The sequence below is a fragment of the Meleagris gallopavo genome, chromosome 10 (assembly GCF_000146605.3).
Source record: "Meleagris gallopavo isolate NT-WF06-2002-E0010 breed Aviagen turkey brand Nicholas breeding stock chromosome 10, Turkey_5.1, whole genome shotgun sequence".
Classification (NCBI taxonomy): Eukaryota; Metazoa; Chordata; class Aves; order Galliformes; family Phasianidae; genus Meleagris; species Meleagris gallopavo.
The window spans coordinates 13,715,179-13,741,877 of record NC_015020.2 but is presented as its reverse complement, the minus strand read 5'-3'; the positions used below and the strand labels follow the sequence as shown (position 1 = coordinate 13,741,877).

The window sequence follows — 26,699 nt, the reverse complement described above, 5'->3', positions numbered from 1 at the left end:
GAGCGGGGTGGGAATCCCTGCCTTGTGTTGCTGAGGGCTGTGCTGGGAGCGGGCAGGCTGGGCATGCGTGCAGCAGGGCAGGAATGAGGAAGTGAGGAGCTTGGCGTCACTTGAGGGTGTGCAGCACAGTTTCAGAGAGCAAAGAGGGGGGGAAAGCTCAACCTGTCAGAAATACTCTTCTGGGTTATTGTATTAGTGTTGTTCATGGAGCTCCCCAGGCTGAGGTAAGAAGCTTTTTCTTCTGCCTTCTCTTCCCTGCTCAGGCATGGGCTGTCTCTGTTTCTCTCTTCTTTTTTTTTTTCTCTTATTTCCCCAGAGGCTTTTCTGTGGAACTAGATACAGAGAATGCTGGCCAGTGTTTGTCCTGTTGTGCAGCCTGTCTGTGTGGCTGTGTGTGCTGTTAGTGTGTGTGGCTTCAGTGTGCTCGTGGGGAGCAGCCTTGTCTGTATAAACAACTACAGGCTACTTGTGGCTGGTCAGCTTTTCCCTAAGATGAAATTCAGGACTTGTTGAAGCGTTAGGTGCTGTGCTTCCCTTCAGGAAGGAAAAGAAATACATTTCTGCACTCTCAGAAATGCTGTTTAATACATTTCTGCACTCTCAGAAGCGCTGTTTATTACGGGGAGCATTGGAATGGGAGAAAAATATGCCTTGCGAGGCAATGGTGAGTCTTGGGGTGTTTGTGTGGCAGTTGCTGGGTAGGGCTGCGCTGTATGCATCTGTTTCCTCTTATCAGATAGATGGCTCAGTGTTATCTATTCCCTTCATTTAGGTTGATTTGTTTTTCACCTAGAGCTTCAGAGGTTTATTTATGTATCACAGAACCAGCCCTGCGCCTTTGGCCAGGTCGCTCTTTCTCAGAATTGTTTTATTACTGCCAAGCAGTAAGAGTCTTTGAAAGAATTAATCAAGCGGTGTATGCTTTATTAGATTAAACTATAGATCAGCCCAGAGCCGTATTTGCTTGAGCAGATCAGTTGGCACAGCTATGTTTGTTTTGGCAGCGAGGAGCTGCTTTTGCATTAAGCTTTGCACTAAATAGGCTTACTTGTACGTTCAGTGGTGCAGGGAGTTCTGCTTGTTTTGTTTCTAAGACTCTGCAGAAATAATACAGCTTCAGGACCAAAAGAAAAGCAGGCAAGAAAAGCTACCATTATCCACAATTTCCATCTGCAAACGTCCCAAAGCTCACGCTGTCGGAGTAGGAAAGCTTAGAGAAATGCCATAAAGAGAGAGGTGGGAATGGAGGAGCAGGTAGTGCTCTTGGTGATGCATATCCTGAAAGGGCAGGAGCTGTAGGGGTGCTGAGTCATCTGCCTCCAGCTGACATGCTGCGATTGTTGCGGGCTGTGCGTGACGCAGCGCACGTGATGGGCTGTGTGCTGGGGCTGTGTTTTCTCATCTTTTCTTCTGGCATGTCCTTATTTTCCTCAGTCATGCTTAAAGAAGTGTGTGTGTAGGTATATATATGTATATATAATATTGGGAGTTAGAGCGGGAAAGAGAATGGAAGGGATGAGTTAAGAACTCAGAACGTTATGAGGAGAGGCTTTTTTTATATGGGTTTGTCTTCCTAAATGGCTGCAGTCAAGGTTTTGCTCATGAGGTTTCATACCTCTGGCATAACTCTGGAGGGGTGTTTGAAACTGTTTCATTTCTGTTGTTTTATTGTAGCTTGTGTTTGCTCATGTGCTTGTTCGCTCAAGTTAGAGAGCACTTTGTTTCCTGTTGTTTTCAAGGTTGTAGCAAGTCGCAAAGCTGCAAGAAGACCTCTCTTACCTCACCTCGCTGCTTACTGACACACCATCTGCCTCTCTGGTGCTTCTGGGTGGGATTGATGTTGTATTTCAGTGTGTGACTCTGCTTGGTGCTGAGCATGAGGACCCAGCAGTGAGACCAAAGATGTGGAAGGCTTAGCTCAGGGCCAGCCTGCCTACACACAGCTCAGAGCTGTTGGTCCCTGTGATGTCATTCCCACTGTATGTGGCCCTGGAGTTCAGCTGTGTGCTGAGCAGCCAGGGAGATTTATTAGCGGAGCAGGGCTTGTTGCTCACACAGCTATTTCTTTCCTCTGTGGGGAAAGGTTGGCTGGCTCAAGCCAGTTAGCCATCTGTTTCAGCAGTTAGACCATGCAAGAGTAGGTGGTTTCCTGAGGTTTCTCCCAGCCATGCTTTCTATTGTCAGTGCTACCAGTGGCCTTCCTCTAGCATTTAAGCCCCGGTCTGGGGCTGCGGGTGCTTGCAGCGAGGGGCTGGAGGGAAGCCTGTCATGGGAGAGCTGCCACCTGGTGCCCCGGAGTCGCTGCATTTCCACTGCTGGGGCTGTATGTGTGTGAAGGCCGTTCTAGCCCAGCTGGCTGGTGCATGCAAGGACTGTTCTGTGTGCTGTGCTTGGCTGTGAGCTTTGCCTCCTTTGTTACCCAGCCCTTCAAAACCTGCCGTGATAACAGATCAGCAGTCCTACATTACCTTCCTTCCCAGATTGGAAAGCAAAAACTTTCCCGAATGCTAAGACTGTAAATAAATGATCTATTTTGTTACGCTGGTTTTCTTGAATGGCCAGAGGCATGGCTATGAACAACATGTCTGTTTATTTTTTAAATTAGTTAACTCTTGTGTTAAAGTATGTCAACTCATTTTTTCCAGTTGAGAAACTGGGATAGCAAAGCCTGCATGCCCACACCTACCTTTGTGCATTGGCAGTGTAGTTTCACATAAGCATCTGGTTTTAGATTTTCTCAGTTAGTAAAAAATTGCTCTTTTTGTTAATGCTTGGATTAACGTAGCGGTTAATAATCAGTGTTTCACACAGGCTGTTCAAATCGTTTCTGAATCGGAGAGGAGACTGGGAGGCTGTTGGTGGATCTTTTAATAGCAGCGTGGTGGAAAGGAAGCGATGTGATTCAGCTGTTAAGCTGTGAGCACCGGGTGGTATTTCACAGCACGGAAGTACTTGCACTAGATTTATGAAGCTGTGTGCTGCTCTTTGCAGAAAGGTCTTGTAATATTTCAAGGTAATACCTACTGCAGGTTCTAATGGGATATGGAATAGCTAGGTGCTCAGACAGCTGCGATGCCTGTTCCTCAGTACATCTGACTGGGCAGTGCTGATTTCCTCGTGGCTCCTTGTTGGCTGCCTAGCAGTGGCCCTATGGCATTGTGCATCTGTTGATGATAGATGTAATTATTTTTCATTAGCTTTAGAACCAAGCTTTAGATACGCTGTTGAAACATGGCTAGAAGCTTAACTTGTAACTGTTCATTGTTTGCCCTGGCAAAATGGTGTTAAGTGTGAACAGCATTGTGCTGAATTCTGGAACAAAGGCCTCAGGCTTTTCAGTCTCTGTTTTGGCATCAGATTTTTGTTGCCATTTCAAAATGCTTTGATTCTAAACTGCACGAGTTCTAACTTGAAGTTTCTTTTTGCCTTTGAGTTGTGTGTTTGTTTTTTAAGCTAAGATTTGTTCAGAGGTTGCTAGGCTTGCTTCTATTTGAACAGATAATAGCAAGCAAGTGCTCGCACCTTAGTATGAAACCTAAACCAGTGACTTGTAGATTGTTTAGAAAAATCTGTTCAGTAGTAGTTCAGTGTGACCTGAGCTGTTTTCTGCTACCTTCACTGATGACAGATGGCAAGCCAGGCATCAGAATGCTTTTTTTTCATTACCAATTTTGCTTCTGGTAATGATTCTTTTCATATAACCTCCTCTCACGTTTACTCTTTTATATTTCCCATCACACACATGATGTAGCTCTGCTTTTGTGGCAGTTAATGAGATAGATCAAGGTTAGAAAAGGGCATTTGAGAAATAGTTCTGGCTCTTACAGCTGACAGTGACTTCTGTAAATTCTTGCTGTGGTTGTCAGACCGAGGGCAAGCTGTCAGTGCAGAATTGCACTCAATAATGCATGGGGATTCCCAGGGCATGGGAGGTGTGCCCAGGTAGGTCCATGTGGGATAATGTAGGTCCATATAGAATCACAGAGTGGTTTGAATTGGAGTGGAGCTCTAAGATCATCTAGTTCCAACACCCTGCTGTAGGCGGGGACACCTCCCAGCAGACCAGGTTGCTCACAGCCCCATCCAGCCTGGCCCCAAATGCCTCCAGGGAGGCATATAGATGAGTTGCAGTCTGGTGGTGTTGCAGTAGTTGTACGTGGCACTGCCTGGCGCTGTGTATGACTGCATTGTGTGCTGGTGGTGTCTGACTGTAACCCTGAGCCATTTATCCATCTTCTGAGGCTGTGGCATCTCAGGTGCTTTCACAGAGTCATCATGTGCCAATTCCAAGCTCCTGAGCTTGGGATGAAGCTGGCTTGTGATTCAGCTTTTGGGTGAAATTATTGAAACTTCTAGTGAATACTTGAAAAAAGTGTTTTGGTAGAATCAATACAGCAGCACTTTAAAAGCTGTCTTGTTTTGATTCAGATCTAGTTAATGCTAATTGAATCATTTGTAAGAAAAATGTAAAAATTTGAAAGGTAATTAATCCAGCCTTATATCTTTGGTAAGATAACTATCTTGATTTGTTTTCTTTTTTTTTTTAAAGATGGATAAGAGCAGAAAGGTTTAAGTGTCTTTTCTAGTGCCAGAAAATAGCTGGAATTAAAACAAGTCATGACTCAGTCCTCTATTTAATGTCAGAACTGCACTCCTAGTTCAGCTATACCTCTACAAGTGGTATTCACGTAGCACAGAGGATTTCAGATGCCTGTTCCAGTAGAGAATGCTGATTTTTCTGTTTCTGTTTTCTTCCAGGTTATGTTTCACACTATGTGCTGACTGTCTGTACTTACAGAAGATATTTAAAAGCAAACAGACTTTTTTTTCAAAGATTTTGATTCCAGTGGAATCTGCTTTAGATTTTTGTCTTGTCAATTAACTCCTGAAACAATGCCTGTACAAGCTCCACAGTGGACGGATTTTCTCTCCTGTCCAATTTGCACACAGACTTTTGACGAAACGATCCGGAAGCCCATCAGCTTGGGTTGTGGCCACACTGTCTGCAAGATGTGCCTCAACAAGCTCCACCGTAAGGCGTGCCCTTTTGACCAGACCACTATCAACACAGATATTGAACTTCTTCCTGTGAACTCAGCCTTGCTGCAGCTCGTGGGTGCTCAGGTAACAGTGCTTTTCTATTACCTCTTCCTGTGTTGTCCTCATAAAAAGAAGGAAAGCAATTATTGATTAAAGAATGTGACTGGGTAGGCATCTCTTTGGTGATTACAGGTTTTGAGCTGTGACGTGCTGTAGACGATATGGCCGGAGCAACAGTTCAGATCTTGCTTCTGCCAATCACTGACTAATTTTGTGTTTGTGATTTAGTGTAACCGTGAGCTGTCACCATAAAGGGCTGGTTCTGTTCTCTTCCTTCTTGCTTAAGTTGTATTTAGCCAGACTCTGCTGAAAGGATGAGCTGGATCAGGATCAGTGAGTTAATCTGGTGGAAAGCCATTTTTCTTTTGTGAGTAGGTTACTTGTTTTGCCTGGTTGACCCATCGGGCTCATAGTCAGGTGGCCCAAAAGCAGGATGTAGAGGGGAAGAAGTGGGACAGATCTCTCTGGTAGCAACCTTTGTACTGCTTTATGTTTAATTTGAAACTGAACTCTGAAAGTGTAACTTTGTGAGCTGGCACGTTAATATAAACTCACAAAGGTGAATCAGGGAGGCTGCCCAAGATGGTATTTCTGCTCGAAGGTTACTCAGGGGTCAGCTGAGTTGTGATGAACTGTGTTGAGTAGTCCTGCAGCACTGGTACTAATGGCAGCCCAAGGAAGAGGGCAAGGATGTGGCCAATTCATCAGTTGCAGTGCAGACTTAAATTTGTATAAGCTTACTGATTAGTTCACCAGTGATTTCTTATGACCTGTACTTGCCAAGGCTGGGCAGAACTGTGAGACGGGGAAGCAGGGACGATTGTGTCTAACTTATGAGTAAGGACAAAAATGCAGAAGGAATGCAGTTATCTTAGAGTGGTCATTGTTTTCTGTTTGCTGCTCAGCTGCCTGGATTCAGCTGAGTTGAAGAGGCAGCAGAAAATTCAGGGAAGTGCACAGCTCAAGGAAAAGAGATGAGTTGTATTTCAGAAGAGGTATAAAAGGAGGAAGCTAAGATGTTGCTACAATGCTTCTCGTTAGGTTCTGTGACTTAGATCCAGATGTGGTTTTGCCACTTCTTGTTTTCGTTTGATTTATCGAGGAGTGTGGCTTATTTCTTGTTTTCTTGCTATGTATTGGTCTAGAACTTGTATCAGAAAATTAAAAATTGATTTCTGGTTCTCACTGTACTGGTGATTCATCTCACTCTGCAGAAGAAGGTAATAAGTCCCTGTGCTTCCATTTCTGTGATGCGTACATGCTCCATCTTTGAAGAGTGTCCAAGCACTGTGAAATCTGTGCCGTGAATATTTATCATTCTCTTCATTCTCTGTTCCTCCTTTATATATTCCTCCTTCTCTCTGGAGTTTCAGAAGTAATTCCAGTTGTATCCAGATGTTCACACTTACGGTAAACGTTCTGCATTTGTTCAGTTGTTTTGTGTGCACTTCATGTAAAGAAGATATGTGGTAACTTAAATTAGAATTTCCACAAAAATAAGTCCTCTGGAATGAGATGAAGAAACACCCTGCCCCCTGTTACAGGTAGTGGAGAATTTTATTCTGGCTGTGCCAGTTAGCCAACCAGAATTTCCTCATCTGTTTGTGTGTGAGGTATGAAGAATAGTGTGGTAAGTATTTGTCTTGAGAGCCTTCTGAACTCTAGGTTCAGACTTGAACTTACTGGCGTATTTCTTTGGTCTTCCTTCTTCTATTTATACTTCACATAGTGAAGATTCGTGTAACCTTGTTTCATGATGTCCTTAAAAGCTGCAAATACTACTAAAAGAGACTATTCTCTTGCCTTTTGATTGCCATCCATTCCTGCATGGATGCTGCCAGCTGCATTCTGTTAACTAAACAATAATTGGTGATCTTAGCAGTTTTTAGTACACGCATGCACTTTCCCCTTGAGATAAATGCATACACACACACAGCCCCCTGATTTCCTAGTTTCATGAGCACGTTCCAGTGCCTTAAGTGGAATCAGCATTTAGTATAATTCATTCTCCTTTCTCTTACTTTCCCTTCCCCTTCCTGGCACCTCTAGGAGTGTTTACCAGACTCTGGAGTACTATAAAATAATTGGACTACTTTTCTGTGAAGGACAGGGAAACAGTTGTTTTTTTTTTTTCCTCTAGTCTCTCTAAAGTCCAGTTTGGACTTGTTTTACAAAGGAGAAAAAAAAAAGCTTGGCTAAAGGACAGAAAGTACAGAGAAACTATGTTAACTTTGAACTCTGTTCTTTTAAGAAGATGGACTCTTTTGTATACATCAACAAAAACGATCTGTGAGCAGCAAATCCAGTTTATGAAATGAATAGAATCGTCAATTTTGGTGTGAAACAAAATCCATTTTCTTGTTCCACTTCATGGCTTAGTTTTAGTAGGCTACATGTCTTTAACCTCCCCTAATCTCCAGCAAACTGTACACCTGAACCTGAGCCCAGGAAAACCAGTAATACTTTATTTTTAAGTGAAGAATTCCATAAAAGAGGCTTCGTTTTGGAAGGAAGTAGAGTAGAGCACAATTATAGCTTTTATCTGAGAGGAGGAAGAACAGTTTGCTCTTTTCCCTTTGGGGAAGCTTTTGAGAAGTACACACTTAGAAGCGTTGTGTGCTGTTTTGCTGGAGGCAGAGAGCAAGCAGTTTGAAGAAACAAATCTATTCTGCTGTGACTGGCAGCAGTGATAGGATTCCAGGACAAGTCACGTTGGCTGGCTTTCACACAGGCACAGTGGGTGAAGTAAGCAGGGAAAATGGGCTACGTTTGTCACATGGGCACCAAGGGGAGCAGTGCCTATTTCTCTGGCAACAGCATTAACTTCCTGGAGAGCTGGTTAGCATTGACGAGTGTCGGTTTCTTCTTTGAATTACTGCTTGTTTGGCAGTTTTGGCTCTGCCAATCATTTTCCAATGAGTGAAATTGTTGCCTATTTTAAAGCTGTGCTTGATGTGAAATTAACCCTTCTGCTTTCCTGCTGTAGCATGGTGCACATCTGCAGTGGGTGCAGGGGGTGCTCGGGAGCAGTGGCCACATGGTTCAGCACACATGAGTGAGGTGGGGGGGAAGGGATGGTGGGGGAAGGAGGCAGTTGCTATCCTTGAGAGAGCTGGAAATAGCTGAGCACCTAAGCAAGAACTAAGAGAAGAAGTGAAGAAAGAGATGGACAGTGGTCTGTAGTACAAATCAAAAAGGCTTCATTAGACCATTCATAGGAATGGATTAAAAACTTTTAAACTTCTCAAGTAGAGAAGAAATCTCTTAAGCCTATTTCTAATGGAATTAGGTTTTGAATTTTGACTGCTCGAGCATCCACAGATTACAGCTACTGTGTGGCTGCTTTAAGCATCCACTGGGCCACTGTTTTGTAGGTGCACTGTCATGGATCTGTCATCTCATTTCCTCCCTCCTCTTTTCTGTGCCATACAAAACAGCAGTGTTTGCATTCCAGACAGGTGGTGTCAACTGGCAAAAGTTCCTGTGGCACTTTAATTTCTATTGTAGTCACCTGTGAGTGTGATAAATACAATTCCAGACATTAGGCAATGCAATTGTGTGTATGGAGAGAGAATGTGGGAATGTCATGAGGAGACAGCCCACGAGAAAGGGGAAGTTGACGATTGCAGAGCTTATATTAGCAGCTCACTTGATAATTTTGGTGAAATGAGGTGCCACAAAAAAGGAGCTTTCTGCAGAGCCCTTCGCAAATCCCTGGTGAAAACTTTTGAGGAACTGAAGACAGGAGACTGTAGTTGTGTTGGTTTGATTTTTTTTAACTGTTTCTTGCTGACAGGAAGCAAGGTGCACATTTGTAGAAGCATAAGAATGGGGGAAGAACAGTTTTCAGACCAGACAAAGAGGGATTTGGTCTGCTCAGCATGTTTTTGTTCTGTGCAGTTAAATATCTGATGGTAATTAGTGACAACTCAAGCTGACATCCTTCATGAAATTACAGCTAAATCGCCAATTCCAAATCTCTGCCTGGATGAGGTGATGCAGCAGCATACTTTCCTGTCACCCTTCTCATGTGTCACAACCTGCCTCTTCTCACAACCACGCTGCCATTCTGCACTCGTTGCCAAGGCAGATGTACTCAAAAAGAACACAAGTTGAAAGTAATAAAGCATCTGAGATTATTTTTCCGGTCTCGTTCTCTGTTGGGAGATGTCTGTGATATTATGTAAATGTACTTGCAGTGAAAACTGCAAAGGGTGTGGTGTCTGAGAAAATGGAATATTGAGTGAGGATGAAAATCATGAACTCGTTCTGCAGGGCATCTATTTTGAGGTTCTCAAGAGGCGTTGTAAACAGAAGGGACTGTGGCGTCCGGCCTGCTCTTGGAAAGATATTTTGAGAAGGGGAAGTGAAAATGCTTTGAACTTGAGTGATTTCTCAGTTGTCCTCCAGCGACTGCTCGACAAAGCCAGAATTAACATTCAGCTCTCATGTGACTTTCATAAATTGTGGCTGTACTGTTTTTCTCTTGGTCACTGCTGTTCTTACAATCGTTCCGACTACAAATGCATGGGGAGAAATGGAACTGCATATAGCAGTACCAGCAAAAGGGCAAATTACTCACAAGCTCTGCTGTAAGATGCTCCATCTTCAGTGGTGGTGTGTGTGTGAGAAGAAAGATATTTTCATCTCCTGAAACTCCTGAAACCACAAAATAAGCATCTTGTTTTATTGTTCCACACGATGCTTGCTTCAGCTTAAGATGAACGTTGCATCTCTTTTGAGCTGCTATTTTGAATTCTACACTAAAGCTCCCCTTGCAAAGAGGAGAAATAGGAGTGATGTGCAGATATGCAGAGTTGAATAGCTTTGTTAACTCTTGGCAGGTTTTCCTGTGCCATCTTTCTCCTGGGAAAGGGGAACTTTTCTGTGAGAGTGTCTGGTGGGCTGTGTTGTGCTGCATACAGCAATCCAAACCACAGCTGTGAACGCCTGCTGAACCAACCCTGTCTGATTCCAGACTGAAATCCAGGGCTGAGCAAGCCATTCCATGATTCCTGCCCCATGGCTGCTGCTGCTGCTGTGATGCTCTGCTTGCATTTCAAGTTGCTGCTGCTGGCAGATTGAATGCTTGCAAGGGTACGTGGCAGTTGTGCAGAAAACCATTCCAGCAGTAGAGAGGGCAGAGTCTGCCCTATGGGGCACTGTCTGTCTGAGTACAAATGCATGAGATGCGTGTGCTGTTTGATCAATGAGCCAGTTCTGCTTGTGTAACTTCCCAGACAGAAGCAGGCTGCTAAAATGGCAGCAACTTTGAAAAGGAGGTGGAGTGTTCTGTGAACATGAAAACGAATGTTGAAGGTGCTAATGTGTGTTTCCCAAAGCCCAGTAATCTAGTCCAGCTGAGGCTGCTGCAGTTGAAACAGTTATGGCTGACCTCCATAAGGCACAGCTGCAAAATCTTCAGCTCAAAGCTTTTTTGCATAGAAACTGGGGAAAAAAAAAATCCTTACCAAGTTAGCTGTGCTCCATGGAAAGCATCCAGGCCAGCCTTCCTGGCTTGCTGTGATTAAGCTTGTTGTTCTGCCCTGTAAGTGGTGTGAAAGTGCCAGATGCATCCTATCTTGTGTTGTTTTTGAGGTGGTATCAACTGTCCTCATTGTTGCAGCCTGTATGTTACGCTGGCAGACTTCTTTGTCACCAACTTTTGAAGCAAAAATGATGCAAGTAGTAACTTTGTGATGTGTGCCAGAATGAGCATCTGGCACAGCTGGTCTTCTGGGCCTGTGGAAGTGACATCCTCTAACTGGAACAGATGGCTTTCTACACAAATCAACAGGGAAACTCCTGTTTGTATGCACGGTGATGAACATAAATGTGTGTTTGTGTGTGTACTCTACTTATGTTCACTGCTGCCACTGTAATGGTACTCTGCGTGGCTGTATTCCATGGGAAGGCTGGCAGGTTCATAGCTCAAGCATTAAAGGCTTGCTCTTCTAGATTGAGGGTCATGTAAGCAGCTATACAGGATTAGCATTATGTTATTGCTGGTGGGATGGGGATTGACTCGGAAATAATAGAAATCAAAGTCTGAGGTCTGTTTGCACTGGGGTAGTGTATGCAAAAAAAGCTTGCAGTCAGTCTTGTGAGATACCCCAGTTCTTGATGCTGTTGTGTATTTATTGGATTGCTGAATAGTGTTGCTTATAGGCACTAGTACAGTGCTGTACTGTACCTCCAAACTTGTTTAAAGCTGTAAGAATTCAACCGGAGAAAACAGCAACAAAAAAACCACTTTGGGGGTGAGGATCCAACATACCTTTGAAAAATGTCAGTTTCTGGTGAACACTTGGATAAAGAGATAAGTGCCATAACCAAAACATAATAAAACCAAGCGTGGCCTGTGATGTCAATTTAGTACTTGGACTTTGTGTTCATCGTGCTGTGTAGGATAATGTCCTCTTACTACTTGGTTAATTGGGTCTGGGCAAAATACGTTGCAGGAGTGGCCTAGTGTATTTGCTGCTAAATCTTTCTCCCACTAATCCAAGTAGCTCAGATTGCTTATCCCAGGATGACTGTAGAGCTGTGAGGCCCTGGATACGAATCTGCACTTTCCTGTAAATCAGTGTTCATCTGATCTGTTGTGTATTTGGTCATCCAGCTTTGGGGATGTCTCAATATGCACATGACTTCAGCAAAAAAAAAAATAATTGCAAAAAATGCTGATACCTCTTGTCGTGCTTTTGTTTCCTGTCAGCCATCAAATAAAAGAAATCTGATACAATAATCATGAATTTTCTGCATCTATTTAATCTTGTTTTTAACTGGTAGCTTTTTGCAGTTTGTTTACTAAGGCTGAAAAAATTGCTTGCTAAAGTAGAAAAATGCAGAAGAGAACAAAACAGGAAATACTTGTTATGAACAAACTTAATTTGATATTTGTAAGCATGGCTGCCAGTTATTTCTGTGCATTTGTCATAAATGTACATCATCTCTTTCCAGGTTCCTGAGCAGCAGCCAATTACTATATGTAGTGGAGCTGAAGATACCAAGCATTACGAGGAGAGCAAAAAATGTGTGGAAGAATTAGCATTGTACCTCAAACCACTCAGCAGCGCGAGAGGTAATTCCTGTGTGGGTTCCTGGGAAGATGATAGATGGAAATACCATGTGTAACAAATTGTTCAGTGGCTAGTTAGTCTGTTTGGGATAAATGGACATAGACCTAGTTTGAAGCCACATTGAAACCGCTTTCCTAAGCATTAAGGTCATGCCCTTGCTTAAGGGAAATAAATAAAGTCATTATGTCAAAAATAATACTGAGGAAAAAGCTGAATTCCTTGGTAAAGGAACCCAAAGCAAATCAGGTAAAAATAAAAATTAGTATTTTTTGACTTCTGCTTTGCTTTGAGAAAACTGTAATGCAGTGTGTTTGTGGCAGAGGGAAAAAACAGAAACAAGGAAGTTAGTGGATATGGAGCATAAAAGAGAAGTAATACTTTGTTTATACAAGGTCGTACACGAGAGCAGGGTCAGTGAATAATCCTAACACAGCAAAACAGAGCTGAATTCAAGAGTTTTGTATCTTATCTACCTTACATATGATGAACTTAGAAAATCTGTCACTCCTTCCTAGATGTGGAAGCTAATGAAGCGCGTACAGGTAAGAAACTGATGTCTGAAAACAGATGGTCAAAGAAGACAGTGATCCCTGCAGCCTGTGGATAAGGGAAGGACTGCAGTATGATTTTACCATTGAGAAGAAATTTGGGAATCCATAGCAGAAAGCTCAGGACAGACTTCTAGTATGGGGAGAGAATTTATTAGAGGCTGTACCATCTTAGAGAGCCATATCAATCAACAAGGCATAAATCTGTGGGAAGGCTGACTGTTAGCTTCTGATGCTGAGTGAAACAAGCTGACCCAAACAAACTTTTACACCTTCTCTGTAGCATCAGAAGAACTAGTTTTCTGTTTCTCCAACACAGTAATTGAAGACTGGCACAGAAAGAGGAGATATGAGATAGTTTATTCCTTTTCTCCCTCATTTTATTTTGAAGGTGTGGGTCTGAACAGTACTACTCAGAGTGTCCTGAGTCGTCCTATGCAAAGGAAACTTGTGACACTGGTTCACTGCCAGCTAGTGGAGGAAGAAGGACGGATCAGAGCCATGCGTGCGGCGCGGTCACTCGGTGAAAGAACAGTCACAGAGCTCATTCTTCAGCATCAAAATCCTCAGCAGCTCTCTTCCAACCTCTGGGCTGCGGTGAGAGCCAGAGGATGCCAGTTCCTTGGACCAGGTAGGTGATACTGCTTTTAATACTTCTTTGTTCTAGAAGCAATTCAGAATTGAGGAGGATTGAGAAATGGGCATCCTTGTGACTGAAATTGTGGGATTTCTTTTAGGCCGTGGCCTGATTTCTTAATTGTGGATCTTCAGAATTAATGATGTATCTATTGGGCTGCTGTCCCGGGCTTCCTCACCTTTTTAATGCTTTTGCAGCTCTTCCATAAAATTCAGAATAATCTATGCCCTTCTGTTCTTGTGCTACAATAATATAGGAAGTAGTCTCTCCTGCTATCCTTTGGAGAAGCAGGATCTTTCTAGAAACAGGAAGGCAGCGACTCGACATGTCATCTTTTCCTAACCAAGGGAAATAAGCATACAAAACAGCTGTAGGGAGAGATCTGGTACCTGCAGGTGTTTGTGTATACATGTCTTTTTAGAAGTTACATACTTTGAAATCTGAATTCTTTTGCACGGAACACTAAACTGCCTTTGGTAAAAACAAATCAGTATGAAGACTGGTTGCTTGAATGTAGAGAGTTCACTTTCTGAGTGCCAGCTCAGAAGAAAAAGAATTCTTTGAAACAGAAGCCAGTTTCTTAAAATAGAAGCTTTTTACCACTGAAACAAGTGGAAGAAGACTAGCTTTGGGATGCTAGCTTTGGCTCCACTGCAAGGAACATTGAGGCTAATTTGCTAGCAAAATACGTAGCGGTGCAGCTCCTAATTTGTTTGTGTGGGCACTAATTGCTCTTCTACCTGCATGGGAACCAGCTTCACCGTTCTTTAGTCTCTCAGTATTCTATTGCTGGGAAAGATGTGAGAACAGTGCACTTAAAAAACTTACATTAAAAAATGATCAAGATAGACAGGAATGAAGAAACGTTCCTTATCATCTGATATCCCAAACTCTGTGTGTATGGCTTGTACCTAGTCTCTTACCCTTGCTTGTAGGGAGACATGAAACAGTGCAGAGACCTTCCTTGATCTTCTCTCGCTTTTTTTTATATTCTCTTTCACTATTTCCTCACAGCTATGCAAGAAGAGGCTTTAAAGCTGGTTCTGCTGGCTCTGGAAGATGGATCTGCCTTGTCACGAAAGGTCTTGGTTCTCTTTGTGGTTCAGAGGCTGGAGCCGCGATTTCCTCAGGCTTCTAAAACTAGCATTGGGCATGTTGTCCAGCTTCTTTACAGAGCCTCATGCTTCAAGGTATGAAGAAGATTCTGCTCAGAGATTTCATCATTCAGAAAAATGTTTCTTCATATAACAATAAGATCCCTCACTGTAAAATTCTTTTTAATACACATTCACTGTGTCTGAAAAGATTTCTGCTTTTCTTTTTTCATTGTCCTGTACAATGAAAAAATGAGTCTAAAAATGGTTACAGAAAATATTTCTATCAAGTCCCACGTGTTTAGAGAGTTTCTCCTACATCTGTGATGTAGTGTGGGCAGAAATTGCAATTCTAAGCTGTAAATCTAAGTTTGAATTCTGTCCAAGTTTAATGGATGCACCATGACTAAACCTGTATGCGAGTCGGTGTAATTTATCTCTTTGGAAGAGGCCTAAAACTGAAAAATTGCCAGTTGTGTTAATTGAGTGGTGATTGCTTAGAAACAAAGAAATATGAGGCAGTGGAATATGGGAGTTGTAGTAAAGAGAACTAAAGCTGTATTTAGTGCTTAATGCTATTTAAACGCCCATTCTTACATGCTAAATTCTTCAGTCTTGTTAAGTGAGGAGAAAAAAAATGCTTTGTTGCTGGTAATTTTATTCTAAAACAAACCAAAAACTGCAATGCACATAAAATACCTTGATGGGAGAAATGAAGAGTGCATGTTGTGATATTGTTTACAAGGTGTGGCACTGCAAGGAGTGATGTCTGGGTCAGATTCTGAGTGAGTTACAGTTGGTATCCATTTCATAACGACTGCAGTTGATGAAGAGTGCATGTTAGTAGGCACCAATAGCAGTGTTCACTGCTGGCTAGATGTTTCTCTTGCCTTGTACTTCATATCATTTTATCCTGCTTAATTGTACTTGGCTTGTTTTTCCGTGCTAGGTGACAAAGCGCGATGAAGATTCCTCCCTGATGCAACTGAAGGAGGAATTTCGTACTTACGAAGCTCTGAGAAGGGAACATGATTCCCAAATTGTTCAAATTGCTATGGAAGCAGGTTTACGCATTGCACCAGATCAGTGGTCCTCACTGTTGTATGGAGACCAGTCTCACAAATCCCACATGCAGTCTATCATTGACAAGGTAAAGCCACCTAAAATCAGCTCACTTTATCTTGTTTGCAGCAGTTGTAGATTTATGTGCTTGTAACTTGAATACTTAGATTTGCACGTTGTGCCTGGGTGTTACTCACCTTACTCATTAATCATTTGCCCTATTATTGTAAAACCTGTTACAGCTTGAATAATTGCAATATATGTTTGTAATCTAGTGAATCTTGCTCCTTTCTGTCACCTTGCCATCTCTTTCTTCTTTACCTCTTTCAACAGATGAAAAACCACAGAAGTTAGCTGCATGATTGGCATGTGTCCTTTCTAAACACCTGATAACTGCCAACACAAAAAAAGAAACTAATGGTTCATGCTTTCAGGCAGGGAACTAGTCATTATATTGAAAGAAATCAGTTATTTGCTCTGTACTCAGATGAAGAGAGAGAGGATGAAATGGGTTTCTTAAATAAAATGATTTCACCTCTGGAATTGCCCTCTTTTTGTTCAGAGTGAGCACAGGGCTAATGTTCTCTCCAAATGTTTAAATCAGGGGATTCCCCCTAAATATTAGATCAGACAACTCATAAAATTGCCTAAATTAAGTGGGAAGAACTGAGCCCTAGTGTCTTCGTGAATGGTTATAAAAGCTGTGAAATACTTGCTTTGAGTGCCATTAAGGAGGATTGGCTTCAGGAGCTGCTATGTATTATTCATGTATCTGCCCATGTTTTCAGATGTCCTGCCAGACGTCTCCTGAAGGTTCTAGGTGTAGAACTTACAAATGCTCAAACGTGGGATGTCATTAATCTTTTTTCTTTCTTCCACCGTGCTCTTTCCTGGCTGCTGTACTCACAGTGCAATTCTGTTGGTTCAGAAGTTGGAGATACTAGGCTCCTCAGAAATCTTATATAAATGAACCTTAATATCTGCATTTCTTCCTGAGTGCCAACACAACACTGAAGAGATCATGGGTACATTGCTAGAAGTAATGCCAGCCTATTTTGTTTCTTTAGGGCTATCTTTTAATCTACAAAATCAAAGAAGGGATGTGTTCATAACTCTGTAAGGGAGAATTAGTACAAGGTGCTGAAATCAGTTTGTGTGGGGAGAAAAGTGTAGTCCAGTTTGTTAAAGCAGCTCTCTGGTCTTGTGGAGAAACCTCGAGAAGCCCTGAGGATTGCTTTGCCTGTAGAAAGTTAATTATTACAATTTTTTTAAGTTGCAGACCCCAGCCTCATTTGCACAGAGTGTTCAGGAATTAACTATTGCTCTTCAGAGGACTGGAGATCCAGCTAACCTGAATCGTCTTCGACCTCACCTTGAGCTCCTGGCAAATATTGATCCCAGCCCAGGTAAGTCTAGATGCTTTGCAGGGCTGGAGACTGGGAGGCCAAAAGAAATCACAAGCTCTAGTTTAGCAAGAGGAGCCCTAAAAGTGCTAAGGGATAAAACTTTATTCCTCAAGTAGAGGAAACATCTTCTGTAACTCAAATTTAAGATTCTTGAATGGTATTCATAACCAACTTGAGAAGAGCAGTGATCTCTGAAAAGATCAACCATTTTGAAGCTAACAAAAAGAATGGAAGGAATAGTTCAACCACTTTTCTGGAGACAACTTCCTTGTTTGTCAGCACTGGGTGAGTGCTGATAAGGATTTGGAATACATGCAGTCTTGTGAGATTACACAGTGCATACTTCATATTAGGCAACGCTAGCTGGAAGGACTGACAGCAGTCTTAGTTTTCTCCTTTCCCCTGTTTAGTGCATTTGCTGCTGTTGGAAGGCAGACTTGCAGAGTGACAGGAGGGTTAGTAGAACTGCTAATTCAGTGCTTTGGTTGTCACTGTGTTATTTTTGTATCTCCAGTTCTTTACTAGAACAAATGATTTATTTATGAACTGATGAGAGTAATTAAGGACTTCCATTAATTCCCTATCTAAAAATTGTACATCTTTTCCATTACTCTAAAAACTGTACATATTAGGTTTTGATCCAAGGTCTCTAGACTGCAGACACTGCAATCGTAAGACACTCTTTAAGGCAGCTTAAGACCATAAGGCACCTTCCATTGTGAATCATTTCAGACATCAAAGTAAAATTTTGATAGATAGAAGCTTGGCAAGAATCCGTCTTAATGAGACACGTCAGTTATCTTAAGGTATTTGTAGTTCTGCAAAAATGTGAATGATGGTCTGGACAGGGGAAATTAGGTGAAAAGAGCATAATTGGGAAACTAAGATGTTGACAGAGAAGAAAGTGATGAAAGATGTTGGAGAAGTCAGCAGCAGGAATAGAAGAGAGAGTGCTGAAACTGAAGCTTTATTTTATACCTGTTGATTTTGTAAAATTGGGACTGGTGTGAAGAATGTGAATGCCTAAACTGACATCGGGAGATGAAAAGTTGGAGGTAGTTTCTATATTTTTAAGCCAAAAAAGATACCTTCCAAATGAGAACAAGCCGTACTTAGCAGTTAAAGGCAATGCAGTGGCTTCTCAAATCTTTTATGTTGTAAGTAGTCAGAGACAGAATTCTGTGTACTGGCAGTTTGTCAGCCTGATTAGTATGGCAAGTGGAATCACTGATAGCCTGACTGGAAATTTCAGTGGGCGAGTCTGATCTTCAAGTCATTTCTCTGCTGTGCTATGGAGCTGCTTCCCTGCTATATTCTGTAGGTATGCTGACATTCCTTGGGAATCAAGTACTTGTGAGCAGAACAGGATGTAATTGTGTTAAAGCTCTTGAAACACACCTAGTGAAGCTCTTTGAGGTCCAACATATTGCAGCAGAGCATGTCAGCACACTGTGGAGTGTCTTCTGTTGGAACAGTGAAAGGGTTGGACGGTCAGCTAGAGAGAGCAGGTGCCCTGTAGGTCTGAAATTGCAGTTCATTCACACTGCTGCCTGCTCAATGATTGGATGCATAGATTTGCTCTGTGTCCCATGTTTTTGCATGTGGGACACAACAGCTTTGTTTGCTGCTCAGTAACTGACTGTGTGATCTAGGCCATTGATAATGGCATTTGTACAGAATGATTTTGCCTAAAGGAATCCGAGTGTGAAGTGGGATTTTGATTTTCCATTACATGCAGGGTTTGTACAAGGCATTTCCTCTGGAGTTCTGTGGGGTATGAAATCCCTTGGAAAAGGAGAACATTGATGTGATAATAATAGACTGCTGTCTGACTTATTTTGTGTGGTTCAATATTGAGTCTGTAGGTAGCTTTATTCTTTAAATGGTGCGTACCTCTGAAATACAGTGCTTAATCCTTTTTTATTCTATGGTTTTTGCTTCTGATAATACTTGGTAGCTTTTTATTTTTTTGTGATACTGATGGTTTCCTAATGCCTGGTTTTGGAAATACTTCCTTACTGTATTCTGTTTCCTGCTGATACTATAGATGCTCCACCTCCAACGTGGGAGCAACTGGAAAATGGGCTGGTTGCTGTAAGGACTGTGGTTCACGGCTTAGTTGATTATATCCAGAATCACAGCAAGAAAGGAACTGATCAGCAACAGGTAAAAGCCAAATCGCTTAAGAAAAGCTTGCTCCTAAATTTTGACTCTGTGTAATAGCAGGGGTTTACTGGTGTCACCTGGGGAGATTGGACTTCACAAAGAGTATGTTGAGAATGTTGCTGCTCTTTCATATTTATGTGTTTAAAATAATAATAATAAAAAAACCTGCATGAATTTGCAGAGTTCATTAGGATGGAAAGAAAACAATCTGATCAAGCTGCAAGCATAGAGATTCCTGATTAGAGGGGGGGGAGAGAAGCTGGGGTGCCTAACACTGAGCCGTGGGAATTTTGTGACAGATATTAGCCAGGTGACTCTGTGTTACCAATGATTATTAAACCTATGCTTAATGATGTATAAATTGTAGAGTTTTAGGAAGACCGTTTGGGTTCATCAAACAATTTTGTTATTATTGTATTTCAATATATTGAAGTTAGTGTTGCCAAATACAAGTATGAGATAAGCTAATATGTATCTTATCACATGGTTCTTTGATCTCATTTTGTTGTTCAGCTAAGTTGATCTAAATTCTAGCTACTACTGAGAGACAGAGCTGCTTGCCATACATTCCCACTCTCTCTGCATTGGCACTCTGCCACCTGGAGAGCTGGTTCAGGCAGAGAGCTGGTTCAGGGAGCTGAACCAGCATGGGGAAAAAACGATCACAAAATCAGAGTGAATTATTTCAGCTCTTTTACCTTTTTCTGTTTCCATGCTACTGTTACTGGCAAAAGGAGAAGCAGTATAAATACGCATGTGGAAATCAGGGTGGGGAAAAAAGTGAGGAATTGTGGTTTTTTGAGACTTCTCTGGACTTGGGGCATGCTCGTGAGGGAATGCAAAATTCCAGTGGGGAAGGGAAAACAACTGTTAAGTATTGAGCATGTCCTATCTAAAGCCTTTTCCACTGCAGTAGATAGCAGGAATAAAACAAACACAAAAAAAGTTTCCAAATGTCATCTTACAGGTTTGCATCGTCTGCCTGGGTTTCTTCAAAAGCAAGAATTTATTTTTACAGGCCTTTTCCATGGTGGGAAGTCTGATATGGCTTTTTTTTCTGCCATCAACTGATTAAATTTTGCTGTAAAACCAGTAGGAACTTGGTATCTTTGAGACCACCTCTGTCCTTCTGTCAAAATTTACTTAGGGAGAGTGGAAAAAGGGAAGACAGACAGATGGTGAGATTGCAGCAAGTCATTGTTTATTTGGAAACTGAACCAGTAAGAATTCAGAAGACAGCCCATGTCCTGATGACCTGTGTAGGAGTAAGATTATATCCTTAACTGTTCTTTCAGTTTTGTCTGGAAACATACATTCCAATGGAGCTCCAGTAAGGAGTAAGGAAGTTTTAAAAGCCTGATAATGACTCAGTTGACAAAGCTTGTTTTCTTTAATCTGTTGAGCAAACATGGATGCTGCTCCAGTCACTTCATATTAGGTACTCTTGGAATGCTTCAATTTGAAGGAATACTCAACAGTTATGCCTCAGTTTGTTAGAAAGGGGATACATTCTGTTCTTGCCTAAGTGCACTTACATTCAGATATCTTGTTGTTTTTATTTTTTAACCTTGCCAGCCTCCTCAGCACAGCAAATACAAGACGTACATGTGCCGAGACATGAAACAGAGAGGAGGATGCCCCCGAGGGGCCAGCTGCACCTTTGCACATTCACAGGAGGAGCTAGAGAAGTAAGTGTACAGATCAGTCCAATATTTGTTTCACCTTATCCTTAGTTCTTCATCATATCCAGGAATGGAGAGAGGAAGCATAACTTGTCTATTACACCAGCCAGAAATAACTCAGAAATGTTACAACAGTTATCTGTAAAGTTTTGGAGCTGTTCATTCTTGAATGCAGAATGTTTTGCTTTGTTCAGCAACAGTGCAGCTCTGAAAATTTGATATTTGCACGAGTAGCATTACTTGAGATTTTGGGGATAAACGTTATATTTAATTTTTTTTTCTTAATTACTACTTTAGTGTGGATAAATATGCTACTAGATTGCATCCATTGTGGTTACTCAACCACCTGGCTTTATAGCTGAGTGTGAGAGGTAGGTTGATACTGACACGTTCCCAGACCTAGGGTTTTGTTGTTCTTCTGTGCTACTTTTGCTATTCAGAAAGCTAAAGACCACAATACTGTGCATTTTTTTTCTTCAACAGTTATCCTGTACAGTTTGACTGGTACTGTTTAGCTAGTTACATGTGCAACAGCCTGAAGGTGGTTGACTTTATTGCTGAAGAATAACAAAATGGTGGGCATAGAAAGTTTGCAGAAAATAAGCTAAATGGATTACAGACAGGTTATCTGAGTGCAAGCTGCTTTGAAGGTTATCTATGGTTATTCTGTGGAAAAAAAGAGAAGATGTATTGAGAGTTGAAGGAAAAAAGTGTATGTAACTTGACCTCTGGTTTCAAGACTAAAATTTCAAAGCAGAATACTTGTTTCCTGCAATCAGGAGACAACTCCAGAGATTTGGAAATGGTGTCTGCTTTTTCTTTAAACATCCAAAGCTTCGAGTACTGATACAGCAGTTCATTGGCTATACAGCAGGCAATACGTAGGCAAAAAGAAATAAAAAGAGGAGAGCACTTGGTTTTAGAGTAACAAAGGTGGCTTTTCAAGCTAACAGAAAATGGGACTTTGGTACTTTTTTTGCAGAAACAATTGGATTTTTTCCCCTTTTGTCACGATATTAAGAAGATGAAGATTGGTAGTACTATTTTGGATGATTGACAAGGGTGGTGAGTCAGTCTTAGTGCCTCCAAACTAGTAGTGTATATCAAGGACAGTTTGTCAGGTTTGCAGGTGGAGGAGGCCTATTTTATCCAGACTGGATTGTTTGCTTTAGTGATAATGTTGTCCTGGGGCAAGTGAGGTGAGTGCTCTGTGTCAGTTGCAGCCAACTACTGTAGGCAGTTGGAAAACTTTGAGTTCTGATTCCTCCTTGTGCCTTTTATCTCTGCTTAATTCCTTTTAGTAGATTATGCTTTAATTGTTCTCCTTTTAGAAATATTTAGTAGAATAATTATAAATATTAGTAGAAATATTTAGTGTGAATAATATGTGTGGCAGAATCCCCGAAATAAACTTTTTGGGGAAGAAAATTGTTGCTGCGTAATTCCTAAGATATACCTATGCATAGCTTTAATTTTCCAAGGCAGGTTTATGGGGAAGTATGTGATGATGTCTTGGATAGCAAATTATCATCTTGTGCTGTTTAAGTAACAGCTGATTCCCCTTTTGGAATGGGACAAAGGCAAGTCTGATTCTTGGTGGGGGTGTTACTGTTTCTGTTGATGTTGTTTGTTTAAGACAGTTTTGTCCTGCACACCTGGAGACTGCAACATTCTTTTTTTGAAGAAGAAGAATCAAGAGGGAAACACTGTATAACTTTTTCTTTCTAAGAATTGTATTATGGAGTGCTTCTGATCCGGATGTGTGTTTCTATGTGTGTGTCTGCCTCCTGAATGTACCGTTGTGCTTAGGTGAGCAAGCAGGGATTGCTAGCTGTCTTCCTCTTGCAAGTTATATGCAGACTTTCAAAAGGTCAGGAGCTGGGAGGCACTGCACCTCCATGAGACCTAATGTGAGTGAGATGACCAGAAGTTATTGGCAGGCAGAACATGGCGTGCTGCTGCTTTGCAGGGAAAACCAGTTTAGCCTGGAGTGGGATGGCCAAGTAAAGTGATACACTCAGTCTTGGGAGTTCATTTCAGCTCACCTCCGTGTCTCCAGCTGGCAGGAAATGCCAGAATGACTTCTGAGCAGCATGTGTTCAGAATGCTTTAAACTGTCCGTCCCTCCTCGAGTGCTCGTAGTGTGTTAATATCTGTTTATTCCTACTAATATGTTCTGAACGATGCCTGCTGTCATTACCACATAGCTTGGATTTGAAGTGTTACTGTGTTATCATCTCACTTTGCTCTGAAGCGTTTGCTTCAGCCAGTCCAACCCCTGTGAAGGCTTCCCACATAGGAAACAGTCCCTTGCTCTGTGAGCACTCAGGCTAACAGATGTGCCCTCCCACTTGTGTTCTCCTATCTAAGCTAATGGCAGGAGATTTAGTGGAGGACCTTCAACTCTGGAATTTGCTCTTTTGTTAGTCCAGTACCATCAGTCTGCTGGTGTTTTTTTGTCAATGTTACAAGGCTCTTGTTTGCTCAGACTTATCAAAAGCAGTTACATTTTGTCAAAATCTATGTATGTTTAGAGATTTTTCTCTCTGAAATCATTTCTCAAACCATGCAAGTGGTATAAGCTGTATATTGCTATAGTAACATAGATCTTGATAGATCATGCTTTATAAAGATGATACAATTTTGGCACTAAGGACTGAAGTTGGCTTACTGTTGGACAAATGGTGTAAAAGAGAATCTGATTGTCTTCCATCATTCCTTTAGTTGTCGTCTGTTGGTTTATTCAAGTCTACTTTATTTAGAGAATAGTTTGTGATTCTTGTTTTGAAACTTCCATTATTACAGGTAGTATTTCATGTGCTGTTTGTTCTTTGGTTGATTTTCTCCATTACAGATGTAATGGATATATGTGCAGGAGGTAAGATTTCAGATTTTCTGAGCTCTGAATGCTTGGTGTACTTGTCATGAAAAATCCATCCTTGGTGTGACCAATACCAGTTCGTTTCATTTAAATTGATGTCAAATTGCAGTGAAATTCTAGTCTTCCAGGTACTAATAACAAATCTCTCAAGCCATTAGGAAATGTGAATTAGAACTTGAAGCTTTGGGTGCCACCTGTGTTTGGGGAAGAAAAAAAAAAAAATACCTGAAAATCCTTTCAGTATTTTGTTTCAGCTTTTGACGCGTAACTTCTTTTTTGAAGATTTCGTAAAATGAACAAGCGTCTGGTTCCAAGAAGACCTCTGAGTGCCTCCCTGGGCCAGCTGAATGAGGTGGGCCTGCCTTCAGGAGCTATCCTCTCGGATGAAGGGGGAGTGGACTTGCCCAATAGGAAAACCTCTGCTCTGCCAAATGGAATTGTGTCAACAGGCAGCACAGTGACGCAGCTTATTTCTCGAGGGACTGAAACTCCTCTGAAGCCAGGGAAGATGGACCATCTGAGTAGCAGTGCCCCTGGATCCCCTCCTGACTTGTACGGGTCTTCCTAACTTGTTCAAAGTGCCGTGTGTAAATATGCTGTAGAAACAAAGAAAACCCATTCTCTAGGAAAGAAACAGAATGGTTTTCTTGTTGTTTTGTTTTGTAGTGGTAGAGTGCAGTAGAAAACTATAGCTAAAACTGTAAATTGCATTACATTCCTGATTGCTTATGCTTTAATTGGAAGAGATGATGCAAGTCTTCAGAAGGTGAAATATAGACAGAGTAACTGTGAACTGTATCAGCTCTTAATGGGCAATGTCATCTTTCTACTTCTTAGGCTGGAATCTGTCCCCAAGAGCTCTATTTCTGCCTTACCAGTGAACCCTCATCCTGTGCCTGCTCGGGCACCAACAGATCTGCCTTCAGTGTCTGTCACAAAACAGTTGCAAATGGTACCTCGTGGATCTCAGTTGTATACTACTCAGCAGGCAGATATCTTTTATCAAGATCATAGGGGAACTGCCCCACCGTTTGAGCCAGCACCCTACCAACAAGGTAAGTTTGAAGCCAACTCTTTATCTTTTGATTTACATGCCAGTTTTATTCTTTCTTCCCACCTTGGTGTTTGTTTATGGTTTCAAATTAGTTTTTTTGTATATTACAGAAACTTTAGGCATTAATGTGCTTATGGCATAGTACAATGGAAATGAATGTGTCAGGATGTTGTACAGGTGTGCTTTAGTGTATAAATGCAGTTGGTGAGTTACCTCCTGCCAGACTGCTTAGGTCTTGATTGAGGACTCTGTTTTGATTTGCTTTAGAGGTTTTTGTCCACTGTAGTAAGTCCTCCTTTCTTCAGTTTTTCCAAACAGTTGGCCAGGTCAGGAAATTAATATGGTAACCCTCAATTCAATTTGATCCAGGGAAAATGGAAAGTAATATCTAAGCAGCAGAGGGGTTTATTCTTGAGGGATAAAATAAGTACTTTAATGCAAGGTGTGTTAACATTTCAGAAATGTGTGCTCATGCATATGATGGGTAGAAATGAGTTAAATTAGAGAACAGCTGGGCACAAAAAATAATATTAAAAAAAAAGTGAAAATAATGGGAAAGGAAAAGTAGAAGAAATAGGAGAAGTTGTATGTGTAAGGAGACCAAATGGAGAAAGAAAATATTGAAGGATATTTACAACAAACAAACAAACCCACAAACCTACAGCTATACTGAGATGGGGAATTAGTCTTGTCATGAAAGAAGAAACTGAAGAGAGAACTGAAATAAAGTGAAAATAATGTCATAGGAAAAGAAAGGATGTGACTAAAGGAAGTGGAAAGAAGCACCTCTAGAAAGGAGTGGTGGAAAGCATTTGGGGGAATAGGAAGCTTATATTTGATTTTTGCATGCCAGTGAAGATGTAAGTTACCCACAGAGTTGAATGTGCTCATAGTTAGTGATGTGCCCCCTGTCCATATACGTTTTTAAATTATCCAGAAATTCCAGATGAATTACCTGAAACATCCAGGTAACTAACAAATGTGATTTTTAGAGGTCTTTGGTGGTTCACAGTATTGAAATTTGCTTCTGCTTTTCAAGAGGTAGAATGAATATTTGAATAACTTTAAAAACCTCATCAATCCCTGTTTATGCAGGCAATGACTGATGTGTTGGGACAAACTGAGTTTTAGTTGCACAGATAGAGGCATACAAAATGATCTTCCTTTTGCTTTTAGCTCTCCTCTAGCTAAAAGCATTCATGAAAAAGAGAGACATCCTAGAGAATTAATTCTAGTTAGTTTGCTGTGGAACCTCTGGTGGGTTCGATCTCACTGCCTTTTGTTCAGCTACGGTAATCTTTACATCTTGCTGTCACTTGTGCTTTGGATCAAGTCCTGTTTCTCCAGGAGTTTCTGAAGCGGTTAATTCTTGGGTAGGAATACCTGTTAGACAGCGGTGGCAAACAATAAATGTGAATTAATTTACACCACTGTTCACGATACTTGTAAACTGCAGTGTTTGAGTCAACTCACGTTTATGAACAATTGTCATCATTACTTTCTGTATCTTGTTTGTCTTTTTCTTGCCTAAATTCAGGAGTTTACTATCCTCAAACCATGTCTCGCTTTGTGCGACCTCCTCCATCAGCTCCAGAACCTGGTCCACCTTATTTAGACCATTACTCACCCTACCTTCAGGATCGTGTGGTGAGCCCCCAGTACACACAGCCACAGCAATATCCTCCCATGGGACAGCCCATATATCCACCACACTACGACAGCCGCCGTGTGTACCCCCCTGTGCAGCCATACCAGCGAGAGGAGATGGGGACAGGGCTTCCTCGGACCATTGAAATTCCACAAGCAGCTGTACCCTCCTACGTACCTGAATCCAGGGACAGATACCCACAAACAGAGGGTTATTGCCCAGTGGCTCCACATCTCAGTCAGATCAGACCTTCCTGCCACCGGGTATGGTTTTCCTATTGTGTCTTTGAAGTTGTTCCCCAGAGAGAAAATGCAAACTAGTTGAGAAATGGATTTTTTT

At 41.6% G+C, this 26,699-nt stretch overlaps 1 protein-coding gene across 1 annotated transcript; it reads left to right on the top strand.

Moving 5' to 3' along the window:
• LOC100542020 (roquin-1-like) lies at positions 1-26,684 on the top strand. The gene is given in 13 exon segments (XM_031554847.1): positions 1-224; positions 4,759-5,124; positions 12,064-12,184; positions 13,122-13,361; positions 14,382-14,557; positions 15,411-15,611; positions 16,797-16,929; positions 18,977-19,095; positions 20,671-20,783; positions 23,941-24,210; positions 24,496-24,713; positions 26,250-26,392; positions 26,394-26,684. Coding segments are annotated over 12 exon segments (2,256 nt in total). The 5' UTR covers positions 1-224; positions 4,759-4,893.
• The last annotated feature ends 15 nt before the right edge of the window (positions 26,685-26,699 follow it).